Source organism: Orcinus orca, chromosome 12, assembly GCF_937001465.1.
Source record: "Orcinus orca chromosome 12, mOrcOrc1.1, whole genome shotgun sequence".
In the NCBI taxonomy this organism is placed as follows: domain Eukaryota; kingdom Metazoa; phylum Chordata; class Mammalia; order Artiodactyla; family Delphinidae; genus Orcinus; species Orcinus orca.
The window spans coordinates 6091880-6115492 of record NC_064570.1 but is presented as its reverse complement, the minus strand read 5'-3'; the positions used below and the strand labels follow the sequence as shown (position 1 = coordinate 6115492).

Here is a 23613-nt window from a genome sequence, read left to right as displayed (position 1 = left end):
CTTAAATTTCTTTCTTAAAGGCAGAAGTTTTCAAACATTTTTCAACCAGGACCTTTTTTCTTTTTTTTCCCCAAATGAAATGCACTGTAGATGCTTTGTATATAAAACTGGTAATTATGAGCCTGCTCTTGCTACTATGGACTGACTTGGTTTGTCCACCTGTCTTTCTCAACATTCCTACCACCTGGTTAAAGACTCTAGGTAGGTCTCACAGTCGAAAGGTGGGAAAACATTTGCTATAGGGCAGCATTTCTTGGAGTGTACTCAGCACCATGATTTCTGAATCTCTGTCCTCAGCTAACGGAATCAGACTTTCTGGCCCTGGAATAAGCATTGAACAAACATTCCCACTAGAGTTTGTGAGTCACTGCTCTAGGAACTCTAAACTGTCATTTTTATTAAAAAAAATAATTGTATAAGCACGTCGTTTGCCCACAGTCATTTCAAATAATCCCATTCAAGGTATTCCATTCATTCAAGCAGTAAAATTAACAAGATATTTTAAGAGGTGAAGTTTCATTTTTCTCTGTATAACGTTGAACAAGTCATTAGTTCTAAAAGTTAAATACACAGAAAATTCTGATGAATGGCTTATTACATTTACAGTTTTACATAATTTAGGAAACACTGATCACCATTTTTTCTTAGAGATTTTGTGGGAAACTACAGTAAATTGAACAAATATCCTGTCCTCAAAGAGATAAAGTATATACAGAAGGAACTAGAGTACAAAATAGAAAATAATAAGAGGTATGAAAGTTCTGAAAAGGAGATGATTCTTTCCACTTCAGAAGATTAAGGGATGACTCCTTGCAGTTCAGAGTTTCAGTTCAATGCAGAATAAAGTCCTAAAGTTGACCTGGAATAACCCATATTTTTTTGCCTGATTCTTTCCAGATGCAACATAACTTACACCACCCTTTCAGCACAGGAAAGGTAATAGGAGAGCTCACTCCTGATCTGGGGTGATGGAAGGAGAAGCACAATAGGATGCTGGCCACCTGGCATGCCAGCAAGTGTTGCCAAGCCCAGTCCCCAGTCGGCAAAACACATGCAGCTAACAGGCCACCACTGGTCAGTGGGTAAATGAGAAACAGGGTGATTAGAGGTCAGACTACATGAGGTCTGTATGGAAAGTTAAGGTTAAGCAGTCCAATAACAAAGCATACAGTAGCCTGCAAGCTCTTGCTACAGTGCTACTGTCCTATGTACATTTATGAGAGTTTCTTTAATCTATTGTTTGGGTTGAAACAATTACATATTTCACTTAAAATCTAAGTAGAATATTAGACATTTAGCAGAATTTTCTAAGAGTGTACCGGTATCTCAATCACTGTAGGAAGAGAATATTTTCTTCAGTAGAAGTATTATGATCTAGCAAGAGAAACAATGGAAGGTGCCAATAATTCCAAACTGATAATCATAAAATAAAACTCTCAAGAAGACTGAAGGCAATTTTATAATAAAATAAAATAATAAGATTCTACTTTTTAAATCTTCAGATAAATACCAGTGACAAGATAGTAGAATCACAAACATTAGGAAACATTAAAATATGTGAATACCTATAAATGATAATTATTCTGCTTATATTATTATTAATGTTCAGATAATGCACATAAGGATTTAATTTTGCTCTAAAGCAACAGCCACCAACCTTTTTGGCACCAGGGACCGGTTTCATGGAAGACAATTTTTCCACGGACAGGGACAGGGGGGTGGTTCAGGCGGACAGGGACAGGGGGGTGGTTCCACGGACAGGGAGTGGGGGGTGGTTCAGGCGGTAATGCAAGCGACGGGGAGCGACGGGGAGCGACGGGGAGCAGCAGATGAAGCTTCGCTCGCTTGCCCACCGCTCACCTCCTGCTGTGCGGCCCGGGCTCCTAACAGGCCATGACCGGTACCGGTCCACAGCCCACGGGTTGGGGACTCCTGCTCTAAAGATTTCCTATCAGATATAAGTTAGGTCACCTAATTCCAAATCCTAGTCTCTAAAACCACATTTTTACATTTTAACCTGTGTCACATTATGGGCTATTTCCTCATATATATCTTCCAATTCATTAACTGTCTCTTTGGCATTGACAAATTGCTCTTTTAACCAATCTGTTGAGGATTTTTTTTCATTCTAATAGTTAAATTTATGCTCTATTCAATAGCTATCTTTTCTATTATGTCTGTTTTCTGTTTTGATTTCAATTTTTTATTTTATGTCCTAATTACCATAAAACATTTTTGTTTTGTATTCTGTTTCAAACTGTCATTTTATTTTCTCACGTTTTGGGGGAAACCAATCTTCTAGTTTATGGTGTATGCTCTTCTCCACTCAAGGTAGAATATCCCTTTGTTTGACTTATAATGGGTATCATGAGGACCCCTTCAGTAGGGCTTGTTCATCTCTGGAGGCCATGACCCCCAAGTGTTCTCTGGAATGCTTTTACGTACATTCTGCTTGAGACATCAGATGTGCCAAAGTCTGGGTCTGATATATATATTAATTCCTCCTTGTGGACAACATAGGTATTGAGAGGTTTAGGTTTATCTCATTTTCCCCATTTCTCAGTTATTTTTTCAGTCTCCTAGATGTCCAGTCCATGTAAAGGACATGAAGCCTTCATTCCTTCCACAACCACCTGAGGGCCACCAGAGCACCATGCACTTAAATTCTTGGTTTATTCATTCCTTTATTTAAAGACCGCTGTGTTGTTTCTACTTCTTCACTTACCCCTGGAAAGTTTCCTTTTTCTTTTTCAATTTCATCTATGATTTTAAAAATATTAATTAAATTTTATTTAGTAATTTTAGCAAGAAGCCTCCATCTTGGTGGTTCCAAAATTCTCTGACACTGTGAAAGCCATACCAGCCCAGGGCTGCTTACGTCTTCACCTATTGCACGTGGGAGAGAAATAAACTTCTACCTTGCCGAGTCATTGTTATTACTTTGTGTTTTCTGTCACACACAGTCAAAAATAATCCTGTTGTACCTCTGACTATTTAGACTGGAGAATAAAAGACTAAAGGAAACATACTAATATTGTCAGAATAACAAAGGGATTGTCATTCATGCCAAAACAAACTTTTGAAATGGGCTGTAGCATAAAGAAGGAAGAATTCTTTCACACAAAGGATATTACTGACATTGTCATTTGTTCTTAGAACCTGCAAATGACTAAATTACCTCTGAAGTTCTCTTTCTCCTTTTTTAACATTTCTCTATATCATCAGAAACATAATCAACCAAAATGTATTTTAAGAAAATAAGAAATAGAAGAAAACAAAGGCAAAAGTTGAGAGGGACATACAGGTACCTTAATCATATATTTTGAGCCTAGCACAATGTATCACATGTCCCCACCACCCCTAGTTCCTCCAAAAGTAAACCCAAGATACTATCACTATGGTCCTGACACCTTCCCCATCCCTTATGTTCATTCTTAATATGATAGCTCTGTTTCGTTGTACTTATTAAATGTGTCACCTCAAATTTTACATCCACGTACTCTCCTTCTAGTCATGTCTCCTTCTGGTGATTTAGAACTTGTCATGAACTAAATACACCATAGTGAGGCCATTCTTCGTGGAGATTCTACTGCACAAAATGCTTTACTAGCCACAGCCAGTCAATTACCTGGCCTTCCAGCTGGTGGGCCACCATTCTCGTTGTCATCCTTCAGAATAACAGCCAGACCCACTGAGTCGGCCGGGAGGACGGAGCTGCTGAGGTCCACCCGAGTTAGGCTCTCAGGTTCCCTCTCAGAGCCCCCCGCAGTGTTCTGCGGGCTGTCCCTTCCAGCTGTGCTCCTTTCTGGGACTTTTCTCTGGGGTCTGAGCACAATGTGAACGATGCTCTGCTGATCCAGGTCACAGCTCTGTGGGAGAGTGAAACAAAAACACAACAAGAAAGGGCAGACATTAAAACACCAGGAGGAGCTGAATTTGTCATCAGTTCTAGAGTGTGTAAAAGACATTGGTTTATGTCCAATGTCTGCACGCAGTCATGGAACTTAAAGAAAAGTGACACGTGTGATTGACTGATCAGGACAGGCACACTTACCCTGCAGCAGAGGCCAACACCTACACATGTGTGTGTTAATATTGAACTGGGGCCAGAAACTGCAATGTGGGGATAAATGGAACACGACAACAGACGAAAACTGAAGTAATATTCAAAGGGACATGAAATCTAACGGGAAAGAAACATGTATCACACTGCATACATAACCATACTGAAAAGCAGTATGCTTTTAAAACTGACTTCCTGGAAATATGTCCTTATAATTTTCAAATTTAAATGCTAGCACTCATTTCTGTTTTAAAAAGCACAGAGTTGATTATTACCAACTACAAGGCAATTTTCTCTAGAATTTACCATACACTTGTTTACAGTAGGCTCCATGTATACTCAGACATCACTAGCAATCACACCATCAGGCCAGTGAAGCCAGAGGACAGGGTACCAGTGCCATCTCGGATCATTCACTGTTTCATCCAATCTCACAATTAAAATCAGTGGACGCCTACAAAAATGTTTTGTATCTATATATTAATGTGTATGAACATAAGACTTTAAAATTTAGTAGAATTAGTAGAAACTAACACAATATTGTAAAGCAACTATACTCCAATAAAAATTAAAATAAAATAAAATAAAAGCATAAAAAAAAGAAAAGAAAGTTAGACATCAGATAATTTACTTGGACAGAAACTATACTAACTTAAGTTAAATCTCTGTTTCAGAATATCTACTGGGTAGACACAGTCGTTCATCTGTCTGTCCCTCCTCCCACAGAGCGAGGACCCTCCTCTCTCTACAACACCCCCCATTGCCATTCTCCCTCATCTTAGGAATTTTAAATAACACACACGCAAAACACAACAACACTGGTAACAATCATAACCCCCCAAGTGCCGTGTTATCTCTATCAGACTTGTAAGAATGGTGCCTGACACTCATCAGCACTCCCTGCCCACACACCACGGCTTGGTGTCAGCCTCGCCCACTCAGGAAGGTCACCAGCATGCCCTCCGTTCCCAAATCCCACTCTGATCTCTTCTGGTCCCGTGTCTCGGGTCTCGGTCACGTCAACACACTTCCTCTTCCTGCCGCCTGTCCCCGCAGTTTCCCAGCTCTCCCCAGGACTGCTCCTACTCAGCAGTGGTCACTCTGTGTCAATCTCTGTCCCCTCAGTCCGCCCCTAGCTGACTTCCTATTTCTGTCAAGGCACCACCATCCCCCATGTTATCCAAGTGTCAAGGCTTCCCCTCCCACCTAAAACTCCAATCATTCTCCTATGTTTTCTAAGGAGGGCTTCACCACCTTTGAACCTTCCTCCCTACTGTTACATCTAGCAAGGTGTCAAGAGTAACTAATTCTGACTCAGAAATTCCCTTCACATCTTCAGCTCCTTTACATCCCAATTGTCACCTCCCCATTTTAGGCCTCCATCATTACAAGAGCTTTGTAATTACTTCCTTACCTCTTGTCTTGCCCCGCAAACCTTTTGTACAAGAATTTCTGGTGTATTCTACATAGTCTTTTTAAAGTGTCTCACTATTACTGGTTAAATATAGTCTAACATCTTACTATCTTCTTCAAGTGTGCTCAGACTCTTCTCCTTTCTAGACCAACTGTCTTTTCCTCTCCATTATATATGTAGATTATATTATTCTTCAAAAAATATTCACTCTCATCTCCCTTCATCCTGCCCTTGATTTTGGGCTAAGCCATGTGATCAGCTTTGGCTAATAGGACATTTGCAGATGTGATTGAACCAGGGTTTTAGAGTATATTTTCACCACTGCCCTGGCTATCAAAAAAGAATCCCTGGAAGTTTCCACCTCTTCAGCCTGGGCCCCAGAACTGCACACATGGCGCAGACCTGAGCCCAAGCCATGGAGAGGATCAAGTGCAACCCCACCTATAGCTTGAGCAGTCTTCCAGCTAAATGCAGGCTGGGGCTGCAGACCCCCAGATGACCTGAAGATGCACGGGAAAGAGACGGTTATTAATGTATGGCACTGAGATCTTGTGGTTGTTCATTAAGCAGTAATCGCTGACAATACACTTTTTTCCATTCTAATTGGACTAACAGACGTTCTACCACCATTTATCATCACCTCAGTGCTCGGCCAGCACTCTAGAGACTGTACAAAGCCTTTAGCCTAAGTCATATCAAACAAACCAACATCAAGATCTGAGTACACTCAAATGTGGGCATGTGAGGACATGTGCTTTGCAATAAGGAGAAACAATTGAGAATTAGCATCCTAACATATTCTGAGATTTTCATCCATATTGTGCTCTTTTCAAAAGGTTCAAAAAATCAGTCAGATAAAATTCCTCTCTCCACAGTCATAACGTACATGCTTCATGTGATACTCTCAGATAAAAATAATGTCTTTCTCTCTCATCTGAATCCGGGTAATCTGCCTGCTATGCTCTTCCACTGCAGTGATCAGAGCTTGGACATCGTGTGTGTGTGTGTGTGTGTGTGTGTGTGTGTGTGTGTGTGTGTGTGTGTGTGTGTGTGTGTGTGTGTGTGTGTCTGATCCTCCAACTTAATTTAGAATTCCTCAAGAGCAGCGACTGGGTTACACTTCTACTTTTATTTACCAGAATGCCTCACACAGCACTTTGAACCTAGTAGATGTAGAAAATTCATCTATGAATTGAAAAGGTAAATGACTGAGAGGAAATAAGAATGCATGAATGAACAAATATAAACAGCTACAGACGCATACACACAACACCTGAAGTGTTCCTCAGGGAGCAAGAAGACTGCAGAGAAGCAACATGGAATTCAAAGTCAAATAGGTGTAATTTATTAGCTGCGTGATTTTTGGCAAATTACTTTCCCTGCATAAGCTTCAGTTTCTACATATGTCATTAGCAATAATATTACCAACTTTGATGATTGCTCTGAGATGTAAGGACATATACAGAGTGCAGACCCAATCCAGTCACAACTCAATATATAATTGTCAGTATCACTATCATCATTTATGAGTTTTGAAAACTAAAGAGGTGGGTCCTTATCTTGTATAAAGATAAAACCTCAGAATAAAACCTCAGAATCCTTTTTGGCTTCTCCACTCACACAATCTTATTTGGAAAATGTATAAAGAAGGTGGAATAAGCAGAATCGACAAATGTGACAGTTATTCTGGTAACTTTCCAGGCTTTCTGTGAACTAAAAGTTGATACAAAAATTATCACTATATGCTCAGATGCCAGCAAACACATGAAGAACCTGAGCAAATTCTCAGGGGCTGCTAAAATTGGACAAATATGGAAAAAATAAAAAAACTGAGGTTTTCCTTTCAAATCCAGATTTTCCTAATGCTCAGAGTAGAGCTGCAAAGGGGAGTAGGAAGATCCCAAACAGATTTCAGTACTTATAGTGATATTTATAGAACATATTTCCCTGAGACTCCATCCATGGTTCAGAGACCATTAACTGCTTAATTCTTTGACTCACTTGCAGAAAACGTTGTTGATTTCAGAAGCAGTCCCTTTGCCAGATGGTGCAAGTGCACCATCATGTTAGTTCAGTTCAAAGCCACATTAATAACATATCCCATGGGCAATAAATTAGATAAAGTTTAGTTGTCTAGCCACTCCAAAGCCCAAAATAATATTTAGTTCTCTTGGTATATGAACGATCCCTCAGCTTTGGGAGGTAGAGATTTTCACGGGAAGACAGCAGAGTTTTCAAACATTGTTTTAAGCTTCTTCAGGGCAAAAACAATGCCTTATTTATCTTTGTTTCCTCAATAACCAGAATATTGCTTGGCAAAGAGGAAACAGTACATTTGTGTTTTCCTTATAACAAGTCATTAATTCAACAAGTAAGGCAGTGACATAAGTCGTTTAGTGTGGACAAAACAAGTGGGTATTCACCCAGCTGGGCTTGGTCTTGTGCCGTCAAGCAGAGCTGTTGTCCCACCAGGGACTGAGAGCTCAGTACCATGGACTCTCTCTCCAGGACCTCTGACTTGGAGATACCCCAGGATTAATAAAACATCTACGGGAGTTGTCTGCCAACCAATGACCACCTCTCATCCAACTGGCCATTATTCCACGATATACAAGAAATTGATGTAGTTTTCCTTTTCCGAAAAGGAGTCCTTCTGAGGACATGTAGTTGGAATTCAAATATCTGACAGCCTGGTAATATAATTCGAACACTGAAAACAAGAAAAATTTGAAAAACCTGAGAATGCTTTTCAAAATATTCTTAACCTTTTGAAACATTGTAAAAATAAGTAATGTTACTCTAAGAAGAAAAATTAACAAGGATTGAAAAGTTATTGGAATGTTGTCCAAGCACTTAAAGAAGGGTTACACAGATAATCTTTAAAATGATTAATAATGAGTTTCAAAAATAGTTAATAATGTCACATATTAACAAAATGCTTTCACGTGCTATGCCGATAACAATTACATTAATAATAAAAGTAAAATAAATACATAATATGCTTGAGCTTTGTACTACTCTCCAGATTGTGTTACAAGGTCTTCAGATGTAGTAAGTTGTTTAATATCCCCATAGTGAACTAAGGGAGCTGCTCTTACCATCCAGAAGTGAGTTGTATGTAAAGCCAGGAGAACTGTGCCTGGCACAAACTAAGCTCTTTAAACATTACTTGTCTCTGTTGTTCATTTCTATTCCACTTCACAGAAGTTAAAGGTGAGCCACAGAGAAATTCATAACAGGCTCAATGTAATCCAACTCTTAAGTATGAAACCAGGATGGGAACCCATCAAACATTACTTGTCTCTGTTGTTCATTTCTATTCCACTTCACAGAAGTTAAAGGTGAGCCACAGAGAAATTCATAACAGGCTCAACGTAATCCAGCTCTTAAGTATGAAACCAGGATGGGAACCCAGGCCAAGGACTCCCGATAACCTTCTCTGACTCTCCCGAGCTCCACTATGTGGCTGCAGAGAGGAAGTGAGGTAGTGGGTGGGATAGACAGAGGAGGACAAATCTATAGGGGCCATGGTGAAGAGCGGGGTTTGGAAGCTGCAATGGATCTGTTTCAGGTACAAAGGAATGATTCGAAGAGCCAGATATGTTAAAAACTTGAGAAGACAGCCACTGGGACCAGGGCAACCTGGAGGCCACGGAAGAAAGTCTGTGTGGGTCTGATAAAAAAACAAAACCAAACAGGACGACAAGACAATGAAATAAGAATCAGTGCCAGTTATAGATGCATCAGTCAAACCATGTAAAGTAAGAACAGGGTAGAGGTGGCCTGGCAACAAGGCTGGCAACCCCCAAAGGTTGGTGCCAGCTTCAGCTGTTTTTAAGTCAGCTCCCCTGCAGATCCCAAACCCCGAGAAGACAGCACTTGTCACATGGGGTTGCACTGCCTATTTATGTGTTTCTCTGTTACCAGACAATTCCATCTTCAAGAAAAGATACTAAATCTTCCTAATGCTGAATCTACAGTATCTACTGTAGTGACCCGGTGGTCATAGTACACACTCCACCTGGGTTTGTTGAATGACTCCATGATCCTGTGAAGCACATGCCAATTGCTGCAGCCATTGCAGAGGTAAGGAAATGCGTCAGATGGCTTTAGTGAGTCGCCTAAATATGACACATAATTAGGAAATGAAAGAGCCAGATCCGCGGCCCATGTTTTCTGGCTCTTAGCCCAATGCTCTTTCAAATATCCCACTTTGGACTCCCCACGTTTCTGAGTTCATCATACAAGGATACATGTTAGACAGAACCTCCAACGAGTTGATTTTTTAATTTTGTTTTTAAAGATTTTTTTTTTTGATGTGGACCATTTTTAGAGTCTTTATTGAATTTGTTACAATATCGCTTCTGTTTTATGTTTTGGTTTTTTTGGCTGTGAGGCATGTGAGATCTCAGCTCCCCGAGCAGGGATCGAACCCATATCTCTTGCATTGGAAGGCGAAGTCTTAATCACTGGACTGCCTGGGAAGTCACTAGTTTATTTTATAAGCACACTGATCAATCTACATTCATCACTATACTTGCTATACAAATTTCCATGCTCTTTAAATTAGACTGGGCTGCCTTCAATCTCTTCGATATTATTCATTCATTTTCATTCTCTCCAACTCTGTTAAACTCTTGTTTATCATAAAACATCGTTAAAATAATTACAGTTGGAAGGCTACCCTACTTCCTATTGCATCCCAACTTTACGTTTTAAGACCTGAAAATCTCGGATTTTCATTTGAACTTTTAATAGCACACATTTTTTCCCCCAGAAAATAATATGATCAGCCAAGAATTATCAGATAAAAGATTTCCTAATCTAATAGTCAATGATGTTATCAGATTTTAATTTTAAAAATGATTTTGGCATTAAGGAGCTCTTTCTTAGATAATTTTAAAGAAACACTTTAACACAGCTTAAATTTTCTTTTATTTTCTTCTTTTTTTTTTTGGTTGTTAAAGATTCAGCATGTTCATTACTTGCTTCTTCTAAAAAGAACATCTAACAGATGTTTGTGTAAGCCCACCAGAGTTGTATTTTTTATTTCACCAGAGTTTTTAATACAGTACTACTGTACTTTTCAAGGTACTGTATTGTTAGATTAAAAATGTTTTCTTTATTTTTTGTGTTTGTTTTTTTATGTGTTATTTGTGTGAAAGTATTATAAACCTATTACAGTACAGTACTATATAACCGATTGTGTTAGTGGGTAACCTAGGTTAACTTTGTTGGACTTAACGAACAAATTGGAGTTATGAACACACTCTCGGAACAGATCTTGTTTGTACGTAGGGGACTTACTGTAGTATATTTTCTATGTCAAAGAAAGACAATGTTGCAATTATTTAGGGAGTTATTTAAAGGTAGTTTTAAATGTAATGGTTCAGAAATGTTTTGTATGGTTATTGCTAACAATGAGATAATGTGGTTAAAGACAACATGAGCTAAGGATGTTCGGTGCGAGTCAGAATAACCAAAAAGAAACTATTCCCACTGATTTCTTTCTCTTGTGCTCTAGTTCACCTCCACAGTGGTGAACAAACACTAAATGCCAGTTTATATTAATTGGATGAGAATAAAAACTGTTCCTTCAACTTGATCTTTCATTTAAAAAAAATAGAGACTTTGAAAAGACATATACTTTGTGATTTATGCTTTGAATTATTTCACATTTCTTACAGCTAGTTTTTATTATGATCAAAGGTACTATGCTACACAGAGATAATGAAAGGCCCCCTCTCTGGTTGCCAAAGGCTGAGTAATACAATTACTGGGAAAGGTCAATTAGCTCCACACTAATTAGCCAGTGTGGGTCTGAGCCATGTCACCCTCAAGTCCCTCCCATGGCAGGCCTGGGGCCATTTCACTACTCATTAGGACCTGTACAGAGGGAGCTCAGTGGGGAGGGGAAGGAGACAAAGCAAGAATCAACTGACTGCTCTCCTTAGCTATGGAGTAAATGATTTACTGTGAGAAGAGGTTAGCGCTGTTGCACAGGTGAGGACTGGGATTCCATTCATCCATGCCCACCCTTTCCTAAACACAAAGGATAACAGGGAATCAATCCTATGCCTAAAACCAAGTTAAAATTGTGTTTTATGTTGTAAACTTTACAAGAAATGCCGCCCCCAGTGTCGTTTCTCTAAACATTACTTTATCACAAGTTATGATATATTGTTATAAATAATTTAAATATATATGGAATTTTAACATAATTAAATTAATTTTTTACAAATCATTACATACAATGTATGGTATTGCTTGTGGGGGAGTGTCAGGGTTAACAAACAGACCCTCCTTCTTGTGCATACAGGACAAAAAGAGGAATCTTGAATAATAATCTCTATTATGTCTTCCTCCTAAAGATATTTTACCTTCAAATGATTCAACCCTGGGGAAAAAAATATGAAGCAGACAAACTGTCACCCAAACTGTCATTTCACATACCACCTCTCTCTCACTGTGTTCTCCCTTTCCCCAACTCAACAAGAACACCTGTATTGCCAAAGAAATTTTGCTAATAATGTGCAAAAATGATATTTTGTAGCTTTGGGGCCATTTCCAAAAACAACAAACAAAGTGGAAAAAAAAAAAAACTTTAAAGGATTAAAAACCCTTTTATTCTTGTTTAAAGCCTATTCCTTTCTAGGCCTGAAAAATTAGCCTCCCAGTTTGCTTCTGGTTTTCTTCTCTTCATCCCTCCTATAATTCCACTTTCTAAAAGAATGTGACGGTCTTTGGATGATCTCTACTCCTCCCCGCTTCCCTTTGGTTCTCTCTCTCTCTCTCTCTCCCTCCCCTGCCCGTTCCTTTTACCCACCTCTCCTATGCTGTAATTCTAATGCTTTCTCTTGGGTGAACACACAGCATGTGGTCCTGTCCCCTCATTCAGAACCAAAGAGAAGCAGGTGTGCCCCTTGCTTGGTTTCAGCCCAATGCTGGTCACTGTAGAACTGGGAACTAACTAACTAAGCCCAGGGAAGGAAGTTCATTCATTGCTTCAAGGTTGCAATAAGTCAGTAGCCAACTGGAACAGAATAAGTTTATTTTATTTCATGACTTTAAAACAAACTCTTAGACAACAAAAAAAATGTTTATGTGGAATCAGTGGAAAGCCAGAGTGGTAATTTTGAACTACTGACTACTTTAAATTACATCCATCCCCAGAAAAAAAAAAAAAGTTATGAAAAACAAACAAAAAATCTCTTAGGAGAAGAAGCAATGGATATTTCCTTATCCAGTCACACACCCAACCCAGAGCTATAAGAAAAGAGATGAGTGTAGACTCTTGAGGGGAGAAACGTAATCAGGGATCACTTATTCTCAAATACTAAAAGTTTCTCACTAAGTCAGGGAGATGCCCTACTGCCATGTAAGACAATGCAGCCAAGCGCCACCCTCCTCACCTGGGTCATTCAGTAAACTGGGGTGTTGCATGTTCCTTGGGCCCTGGCCAGAGCTTGAGTGACTCACAAAGGGATAGAAATATTTAGTCAGGCTCTTCAACAGCACAGAAGAAACAAGAACTGACAGGCATTCATGTTTATGTTTTTAAACAACTGACACAGAGATAAACAGTTTCACACCTTGGCTATAAATTCCTTATAAGTTTCCAGCCTCAGGTTTAAATTTTAGATATAAATACAATACATAGTTACTCATGTCAGCTCCTGTTTCACAATCTGGATATCTTATGTCATATGCAACAATTATTTTGCGTGGGATAAATAAAACATGAAACTGCTATCCTCTTCCACACCTGTACTCTAAGCAGATGCCTGCTTGAGTTGCCCTCTAGACACTGGCTGGTATGATGGCATTGAAAGTCTGAGCAAATCGGGACGAATTCCTAGACTCTGTCATCTGACTACAAGAAAGGATAAATGGTCTTCTTTCCTTCTGTTTCAGCAGTTGGTCCTAACTAATTATTTCTTGTAATCATTTGTTCAGGAGAAAGAATGTGTTAAGGCCAAAAGGCCCTCTGAAGTACATCCTCGAGGGCCATAGCTCTGCAGGGGAGCAGACTGCTGCTCCAAGGGCTGCACCATCCCCTGCAGGTGAATGAGAAGGTTGTATGTGCTGGGGCCATGACCAAGCACTCTCAGCTCTGGGCCTTTACTCTGAAATAAATGGTAAATATTGTCTTTGACAAAACATTTTTTTCTAAATTTATATAGCAGAACTTATCTATAATGAATTTCCTTTACAATTGTTGACTGAGTTTCTTGTTTGCTTTTTGTCTTTTTGTTTGTTTGTTTATATTTTCATAATATAAACATTCTCAGGGTATAAGAGCAGAAGAAAAGCTCAGAGGCCCATGCAGTCTTCCCCCGGGATAAATCGATTGAAGAAATTTACAAAAATCCATTGTGGATATTAAAACTTTGAGGGCTAAGAGAAAGTGCCTTGAAGTTTGCAGCTAGCATTTTGCGTCTGTCTCTAACAGAAGCTAATGAAAACCCACATGTGACAGGTCAGGTCATGGATTTAAAGATAACACGTTTTACTTGCACCTATGTTACTCAAGCTACTTCTGCCACCCTGGTAGAGAGAGAGGAAAGGCAAGGTGGGAGTCCAATTATAAGTAAGCTTCTGAGGGGATCTGGACTCACCGCCTTCGGCAGTCAAGACAAAGGCATGGCTTCAGAAAGCCTGGGCTCAGCCTAAGTGCCTTGATTTCAAAGAAGGCACTAACCTCTCTTCCATTTTAATTTTCTTCCAACTAAAGGAAGTATGGTATCTCCTTAAAATCCATATCTTTCAAGAACCTCAGAATGTGAACTTATTTGGAAATAGGGTTTATGTAGATGTAATTATTTAAGGATCTCAAGAGGAAATCCTCCTGGACTTAGGGCCCACTCTAAATCCAGTAATTGGTGTCTTTATAAGAAGAAGAGAGGACACAAAGTCACACAGAGGACAACTCTAAGTGAAAATGGAGGCAGGGATTGGAGCGATGCTGCTACAAGCTAAGGGATGCTAAGAGCCACCAGAAGCTGGAAGAGGCAAGGAAATGCCCTTCCCTAGAGCTTTTAGAAGAAGCATCGCCCTGTAAACACCTTGATTTCCAACTTCTGACCTCTAGAACTCTGAGCAACAAATGTATGTTGTTTTAGGTCACCATGTTTGTGGTCCTTTGTTATAATAGCCCTAGAAAACTCAAAAACGAGGGAAAGGCATTCTGGGCAAAAGGGAACAGGATGTGCAAAGTCAGAGTTGAGAGACCTGAGTTGGGAAGAAGAAAAGCTGGAATACATTATGGCTGGGAGCAGAACGCTTTTAGGTGGAGTCAAATATACATGGGGGTCCCGAGGAGGAACCCTAATTTGGCACTCCATAAAGCCAATAACCCTTATGTATTTTTTCAACATTTATTTAGAGGAGACGTTAACATCTTTAAGGGGTAGAGGTGAGGAGAACTGCTGGTAGAAGCCCCCTTCACAAACCTTCTCATCTTTGGTTCATTTTGATTAGGTGACATGCACCCTGGTCTACCCAGGATCATTGAGTTTATACGTCTTATCCCAGTATGATTATTAACAGCGCTCCTTTAACTATCAAAGTCTCCCAGTCTGAAAGATAAATCGTATGGTCACCCTACTCATGGCTGCCTATTCATGGCACACAACAGATGCTCAAAAGTAAATTCTGCAGTACTTAAGAGTTATAACAGCAATAATATCTACCATTTTATGAATTACCTACATGCTAGGCACCCTTCTTAGTATTTTCTCATTTTACTCTGCACAATGCCATGGTGAGATGGGTACTATTAATATCCTCATTTTATAGATGAGATAACTGAAGTACAAAGACATTAAGTTGTTGCCAAAGGTCATACATAACTACTAAGTAGCTGAGTCAGAATAATAACTAATATTTATGTGGCACAATATTCACTGTTTATAAATCCCTGTTATCAACACATTTAATCTTGCCTAATACTTTCACCAACCCCTTCTCAAGTATTATGTTCAGTATTTTAACAAAGTCAGAGTTCAGGAAGACAATGAATGAGCTAGGATTACACAGAAGTTTCTAAGCAGGTGGGCTTCTATCCAGGTCAAAATCTGTATAAAAAACACCTGAGGTGCCAAGGAGAAGAACAGATTTTCACATCGAATCCTAGACCTACAGAATCAGAATCTGCAGGGGTGGGTCCCAGCAATCTGCACTTTGAATCATCTCCCCCGACTCACAATGTGCAGTCAAGTTGAGAATCTCCGCCAAGGGCCAGAGCTGGACTGGTGTTTGACATCCGGCCTCTCAGTCCCAACTTACCCTCACCCACATGAAATCTTCCGCTCTGGCCACACAGGCACCCTGTACTCAAGACCTGCACCCACCTCAGCCTCTGTTCCAGTGGGCCATTAGGTATGGCAGAGAGCCAAGGGGCAACACAAGGATGTCCTAAGCTAGGAGGGCTTTGGGGCCCCAAGGAGTGTAAAAGAACCACAAGTGCTTCCTGTGCTCAGGGCCACACTCCCAGAACCATCTAGGGAGACACTAGATAAAACCAGCACTAAAGGCCATGAAGGAGAACAAGCTTACTCATAAGGGGACAGGGAAAATGTTTAATCTGTCATGTAAACTTTTCTAATGGGTTATATTGACTATAAAAGAAAGCATATTGTGCAATGCATATACAGAGAGAACATCTAGCCAGTCTGTTTGTGTCAGATACCTACCAACTACCAACATCAAACATGACATTAATTACACCTTACAGGGAAGATCCCAGGATTAATATACAAATAGTAATATTTCTGTGTGCCCATAGGCATATGATATCTATAAGCCTTGCCTGTTTTGAGTCTTTTTGTAAAAACCTATAAAATGTCTGGAGTAGCACAAAAGCAAGCCAATGACAGAAAATGGGTTTTAAGTCAAGTGGAGACTTAGTGAATGACTTAACTTTTCCTGGTTTTATAATCTAGCACACCAGCTCTTTTGAAATATGTCTCAAAAGAAAGAGGGCTAAAGAAGACAAGCTTCTTGTCCTGGCTTCAGGTGGAAAGAATCTGAAATAAGAGCATGATTTGGCAAATATAATTAATTTTTTTCAACACATTGACTTTATCAAGTTTCTATAAGATGTGGGAGAAGCCAAAAACAGACTCTGTTAGGCTACAGAACAATTTGTAGGACACTCAGGCTTTGAGATAAAAATGTTTTAAATGTAGTATGTACGGGAAGAAAACAGCAAATGGATAAATATCCATAGATCTGAGGCCAAATATATATGTGGACACTACATGTATATACACACTTACATATCCACACACACATGTCTGTACACACATACATATGTGTGTGAACATGCATGTGCATATGTATGTACACATACAAACTTTCATGTCTGCTTTTAAATTGGAACACATTATAGAGAATTTGTTATCTCTTAATTATTTGCTAAAAATTCAAAGACTGCAAACTGCTATAAAATTATGAAAGATTAAAGAGGGCAATATGTATAATTCTGTAACTAAATAGAAGTGTTAAATGAAATATTCATTCAACAAGTGTTTCATGATCATCTATTATTTAACAGGTTCTACGTTATTCTTTTTAGATAAAACAGTGAGCAGAACAGTCACAAAAACAAACTAATGTGATTCCCTCCCAATATCAATGCACTGTTTTTGTTTCCTGAAACTAGATAAATTGATTCTAAAGTTCATATAGAAAACTAAATGTGCAAGCATATCTGGAAGCATTCTGTAAAGAAGAACAATGAGAGGTATAGCCATAGGAGGCATTAAATGTAACATAATGTTTCTATTTTCAACCTTATGATACAGGAACATGAAGAGAGGCTCAATTAATGCAACAAAATAAGAAGTCCAGAAAAATACTCAATGTTTTGGAAATTTGATATTGGCTAAAGGTGGAATTTCAAATCACTGGGAGAAGACAAACTTTTCATTAACGAATAGTCATTTTGAGAAAGATAACATTGGATCTGTATTGATCGATACACGAAAAAAAATTCCTACACACATACGTTATTTATATCTATATATAATTATATAATACATATCACATAATATATCATATTTATATATATCACCATACTATAACTCCTAGAAGCAAATAAGGATGCATTCTTTATGGGACAGCCTTTAAAACTATGACTCGAAATTATGATGCAATAAAATGTTAATAAATTTAACTACAGCAAAATTTTAAACATAGTCTTTCATGGCAAAACACACTACAGACAGAGACAAATGAAAAATTGCAAGAAAATATTTTTAACTTAGGAAACAGATACTGAATTCTTAAAAACTGGAAAAAAAAGTTTGAAAGTCTGATAGAAGAATGTGTAAAAAGACATGAAACATTATAAAAATATGTACAAAAATATTAACGTAAGAAAAGATGCTGAGTTTTACTTATAATGAGATAAACACAAATTGAAACTATGTGCCTTTACACCAGTCAGATTAACGACATTTGGAAGGTTTGACAACACTATTGGTGAATCTGTCGCAGAAACTCACACACACCACTGGTGGGAGAGGTTGGCATGATCTTACAGAATTACACGTAAGTTTACCTCATGATCCCCAAATCCCAGTTTTGGGAATTTTTCCTAAAGCTCATATACCTCCACAATTATGAAATGCATAAGGTTATTTAATGTGGAATTTTTTATAACAGTAAAATATCAGAAACAAACTAATTGCCTATCCATAGAAGACAAGTAAAATTCTGTAAATAAAATGAGGCATATCATTATCAACTAATTTGAAGTGAGAATTTTCCTCAAAGGAAAGGAAAGCATAACACAAAATAGTATAGATTGTACGATATTTTCTATGTAAGTAGCAAATGGGAAAATGAACATATGGTTGTGTGGGTGCCTGTTTATTTTGCAAAATGAAGCATAAAAAAGGATAAAATAAAAACTAATAAAAATGGTTATTATGAGGGTGTATGTAGCAAGAGTGAGGTGAAGGGCTAGGGATAGGAGCCCTCTGTTCCCAAGTATATCTTTATATACAGTTTGACTTTTGAACCATAAAGTGTTGCATATCATCAAAAATAAAATAAAAAGGAGGAAAAAAGCAAATTCTAAAATTAATTACAAACAGAAACAAATGACCATAACTACATATAAAGTTGATAATATAACTATACATAAATATAATTAATTCAAGTAACTTTTGAACACAGAGTTCTGTACACCCTTTTACATGAATAAAAGAAAGGAAGAGAAAATGTGTACTTTATTTAGTAAGTTTACCAGTGGTAGTGAAACAGAGGTAGAAGTGAGACTATCTGTACGTTAAGACTGAAAAAATTATTAAACTTACCGATAGTTTTGGAAAGCAAGTTCTCACAGTGACAGAAGGTATAGAGGAAGGTGAGAAAAAACCTCGTGGTGTTGGATTTGAAATTGAGGTAACACAAAGTACTTATGAATTAAACAAAACACCTGTCATTAGGGAAAACTTCATACACATCCAAAGTAACTGAACAACATAAGGAATACCTACGTACTTATTCATCACCCTTCTCAATACTTACCAACTCGAGTCCAAACTTTTCATCCCTTTCTCTACCCATTTCCACTTCCTCTATTAGTCTGAAGCAAATCTCAGACATCATACCACTCATTCAACAAATATTTTCAGTATGTATCTCTAAGAGACAGGAGTCTTTCTTTAAAACATAACCGGAATACCACTGTAAAGTCCAAAAAATAACTACAAGACTTGAATACCGTCACACATCCCTATGTTCACATTCCAAATTACCTCATAAATGCAATTGTTTTTAAGTTTGTTTGAATCAGGATCCAAATAGGGTCCATATTTTGTTATTGGATAGGATGTCTCTGGCATGTCTTTTTTATTTCAATATTTTTTTAAAGATGTAAGTCATGAAATTCATCCTTTTAAAGTGTACAGTTCAGTGGCTTTTAGCATATTCACAAGGCTGTGCAACATTACTACTATCTAATTCCAGGACATTTTCTCTTATGTCCATTCTAATTTACAGGTTCCCTCCTCTCCGTCTCTCTGGGTGTCTCTCATTTTGTGATGTTAGCAATTATTGATCCTCCATGCAAGATCCATTAATTCATTAAGATTGTAAAATGGTTGTATTTTCATTTTACCATTTCTTCTCCACCTACTAGATGGAATACTTCTACCAAGATAAAATTTCCAACTACTATTTGGTTATCCACAGGCAAAGTTCGTACAGGAAGGCAAAATAAATATTTTCTTCTTGGTTTACAAATTTTCAAAATGAGTCCTTTCTAGCAATGAAAAAAAGTGAAATTCTTGAAAACATCCTTAAGAAATCATGGATGTAAATATGTTAATGACCTCAATCCATTGCAGTTATTACTTTTTTTGATTCTCATCTTTAGCTAATGGGACCTTCTTAGAATGAGCTCCTGAATCTTGATAGAGGTTTAGTAGTTTGGGATAGTTTCCTCCCTATGTGGTATGATAAATGAGGTTCCAGTCTCATTTGAATATCATTTTGTCCTAGACCTGGAATCAGCCATTTCTCCAAAGAAAAAATGGTATTTAAAGACCACATCTGGATGGTAGAAAAACCCATTGCTTCAGGTTTCCTAGCCTTCTCAATGACCAGAGATAGGGTTTTCACTTTTGTTCTGGTTTTCTTTAAGATAAAATACATCACAAATTCAATTTGATATTTCCAATTCAAATTCAGCAGTAGCGGGTTTTTACATAATCTCATCTTATATCTTATTCTTCTTTTCTCTTGCTGAGAATCGTAAAAATGATATTCTTAGAATGTCACATAATTAATCATTTGTTTTACCTTACATTATAAACACAAGAGTTTCAGAACATTATCAAGTTGATTACTAAAAATAGTTTAAGCTTTTCTTGACTTTGTTGTAGTATTTTTGCCTTGCGATATATTCTAAAAATGTAGAGTCAAACTACTGTGTTCTAAAGCCATGTGGAATACTATGGCTCTGACTGCAACTGGAGATGCCTTTATATTAATTTGTTTCATTTTATTTTTGATTCTTAGGAGTGCTTTTTAAAATATTAATTATATTTCATACCAGTATGCCTCGGAGATATAGCAGGTTCAGTACCATACCACAGCAATAAAGCAAATATTGCATTAAATCAAGTCACAAAAATTTTCTGGTTTCCCAGTGCATATAAAAGTTAGTATGGGGGACCTTCAAGATGGCAGAGGAGTAAGGCGTGGAGATCACCTTCCTCACCACAAATATATCAGAAGTACATCTACATGTGGAACAGCTCCTACAGAACACCTACTGAACGCAGGCAGAAGACCTTAGACTTCCCCAAAGGCAAGATACTCCCCACATACCTGGGTAAGGCAAAAGAAAAAAGAAAAAACAGACACAAAAGAATAGGGACAGGGCCTGCACCTCTGGAAGGGAGCTGTGAAGGACAGAAAGATTCCATACACTAGGAAGCCCCTGCACTGGTGGAAATGGCGGGAGGGGAAGGGGGAAGCTTCAGAGCCACGGAGGAGAGCACAGCAACAGGGGTGCAGAGGGCAAAGCAGAGAGATTCCCGCAGAGAGGATCGGTGCCAACCCGCACTCGCCAGCCCGAGAGGCTTGTCTGCTCACCAGCTGGGACAGGCAGGGGCTGGGAGCTGAGGTTCGAGCTTCAGAGTTCAGATCCCAGGGAGAGGACTGGGGTTGGCTGCGTGAACACAGCCTGAAGGGGGCTAGCGCACCACAGCTAGCCAGGAGGGACTCCGGGAAAAAGTCTGGAACTGCCTAAGAGGCAAGAGACCATTGTTTTGGAGTGCGCGAGGAGAGGGGGTTCAGAGCTCCGCCTAAACGAGGTTCAGAGAAGGGCGGAAGCTGTGGTTATCATCAGAGTGGACACCAGAGACGACGGGAATTAAACGCTAACACTGCTGCTGCAGCCGCTAAGGATCCTGTGTGCAAGCACAGGTCACTATCCACACCTCCCCTTCCAGAAGCCTGGGCAGCCCGCCACTGCCAGGATCCTGTGATCTGGGGACAACTTCTCTGGGAGAACACACGGCACGCCGCGGGCTGTTGCAGGGCCATGCTGGCCTCTGCCGCCACACGCCTGCTCAGCACTAGATTCCCCTCCCTCCTCCGAGCCTGAGTGAGCCACAGCCCCAGAATCAGCTGCTACTTTAACCCTCTCACATCTAGGGGAAGAACAGACGCCAGAGGCCGACCTACATGCAGAGGTGAGGCCAAATCCAAAGCTGAACCCCAGGAGCTGTGCGAACAAAGAAGAGAAAGGGAAATTTCTCCATGACGGCTCAGGAGCAGTGGATTAAATCTTAACATTCAACTTAATGTACCCTGCATCTGTGGAATACCTGAATAGACAACAAATCATCCCAAAATTGAGGCGGTGGACTTTGGGAGCAACTGTAGACTTGGGGTTTGCTGTATGCGACTGACTACTTTCTGATTTTTATATCTATCTTAATTTTTAGCACTTGTTATCATTGGTGGATTCGTTTATTGGTTTGGTTGCTCTCTTCTTTTTTTTATCACCTTCTTTATTTTTTTATTTCAATTTCTTTTATTTCTTATTTTAATAGCTTTATATTATTTATTTATTTTTTCTTTCTTTTTTTCCTCCCTTTTCTTTTGAGCCATGTGGCTGATAGGTCTTGGTGCACCAGCTGGGTGTCAAGCCTGAACCTCTGAGGTGAGAGAGTTGAGTTCAGGACATTGCACCCCCAGAGACCTCCTGGTCCCATGTAATATTAATTGGCGAGAGCTCTCCCAGAGATCTCTGTCTCAATGCTTAAGACCCAGCTCCACTCAATGACAAGCAAGCTCCAGTGCTGGACACCCCATGCCAAACAACTAGCAAGACAGGAACACAAACCCACCTATTACCAGAGAGGCTGCCTAAAATCATAATAATATCACAGACACCCCAAAACACACCACCGGATGTCGTCTTGCCCACTAGAAAGGCAAGATCCACCCTCATGCAGAGAACACAGGCACCAGTCCCCTCCACCAGGAAGCCCATAAAACCCACTGAACTAACCTTACCCACTGGGGGCAGACACCAAAAACAACGGGAACTACAAACCTGCAGCCTACAAAAGGGAGACCCCAAACACAGTAAGTCAAACAAAATGAGAAGACAGAAAACGACACAGTACATGAAGGAGCAAGGTAAAAACCGACCAGACCAAAAAAATGAAGAGGAAATAGGCAGTCTACCTGAAAATGAATTCAGAATAATGAGAGTAAATATGATCCAAAATCTTGGAAACAGAATGGAGAAAATATAAGAAACATTTAACGAGGTCCTAGAAGAACTAAAAAGCAAACAATGATGTACAACACAATAAATGAAATTAAAAATTCTCTAGAAGGAATCAATAGCAGAATAACTGAGGAAGAAGAACGGATAAGTGACCTGCAAGATAAAACAGTGGAGATAACTACTACAGAGCAGAATAAAGAAAAAAAAATGAAAAGAATTGAGGCCAGTCTTAGAGACTTCTGGAACAAAATTAAACACACCAACATTTGAAATACAGGGGTCCCAGAAGAAGAAGAGAAAAAGAAAGTGACTGAGAAAATATTTGAGGAGACTATAGTTGAAAACTTCCCTAATATGGGATAGGAAATAGTCAATCAAGTCCAGAACGCGGGGCTTCCCAGGCGGCGCAGTGGTTGAGAGTCCACCTGCCAATGCAGGGGACACGGGTTCATGCCCCGGTCCGGGAAGATCCCACATGCCGCGGAGCGGCTGGGCCCGTGAGCCATGGCCGCTGAGCCTGTGCGTCCGGAGCCTGTGCTCCGCAATGGGAGAGGCCACAACAGAGAGAGGCCCGCATACGGGGAAAAAAAAAAAAAAAGGCCAGGAAGTGCAGAGAGTCCCATACAGGTTAAATTCAAGAAGAAACATAGCAAGACACATATTAATCAAACAATGAAAAATTAAGTACAAAGAAAAAATATAACAGGAAGGGAAAAGCAACAAATAACATACAAGGGAATCCCCATGCCATTAACAGTTTATCTTTCAGCAGAAACTCTACAAGCCAGAAGGGAGTGGCAGGACATATTTAAAGTGATGAAAGGGAAAAACCTACAACCAAGATTACTCCACCCAGCAAGGATCGCATTCAGA

At 39.2% G+C, this 23613-nt stretch overlaps 1 protein-coding gene across 14 annotated transcripts in view; it reads right to left on the bottom strand.

Moving 5' to 3' along the window:
• Positions 1–23613, bottom strand: part of LOC101286051 (1-acyl-sn-glycerol-3-phosphate acyltransferase delta) — a 1414616-nt gene that overhangs the window by 973229 nt on the left and 417774 nt on the right. For all 14 annotated transcript variants that reach the window (XR_004476317.2, XR_004476316.2, XR_004476314.2 and 11 more), the window contains exon 3: positions 3629–3869. Coding sequence is in view for 11 of the 14 variants with exons in the window: in XM_012536387.3 (XP_012391841.2) it covers positions 3629–3869 (241 nt within the window). In the remaining 3 variants the exon portion in view is untranslated. The remainder of the gene's footprint in view (positions 1–3628; positions 3870–23613) is intronic.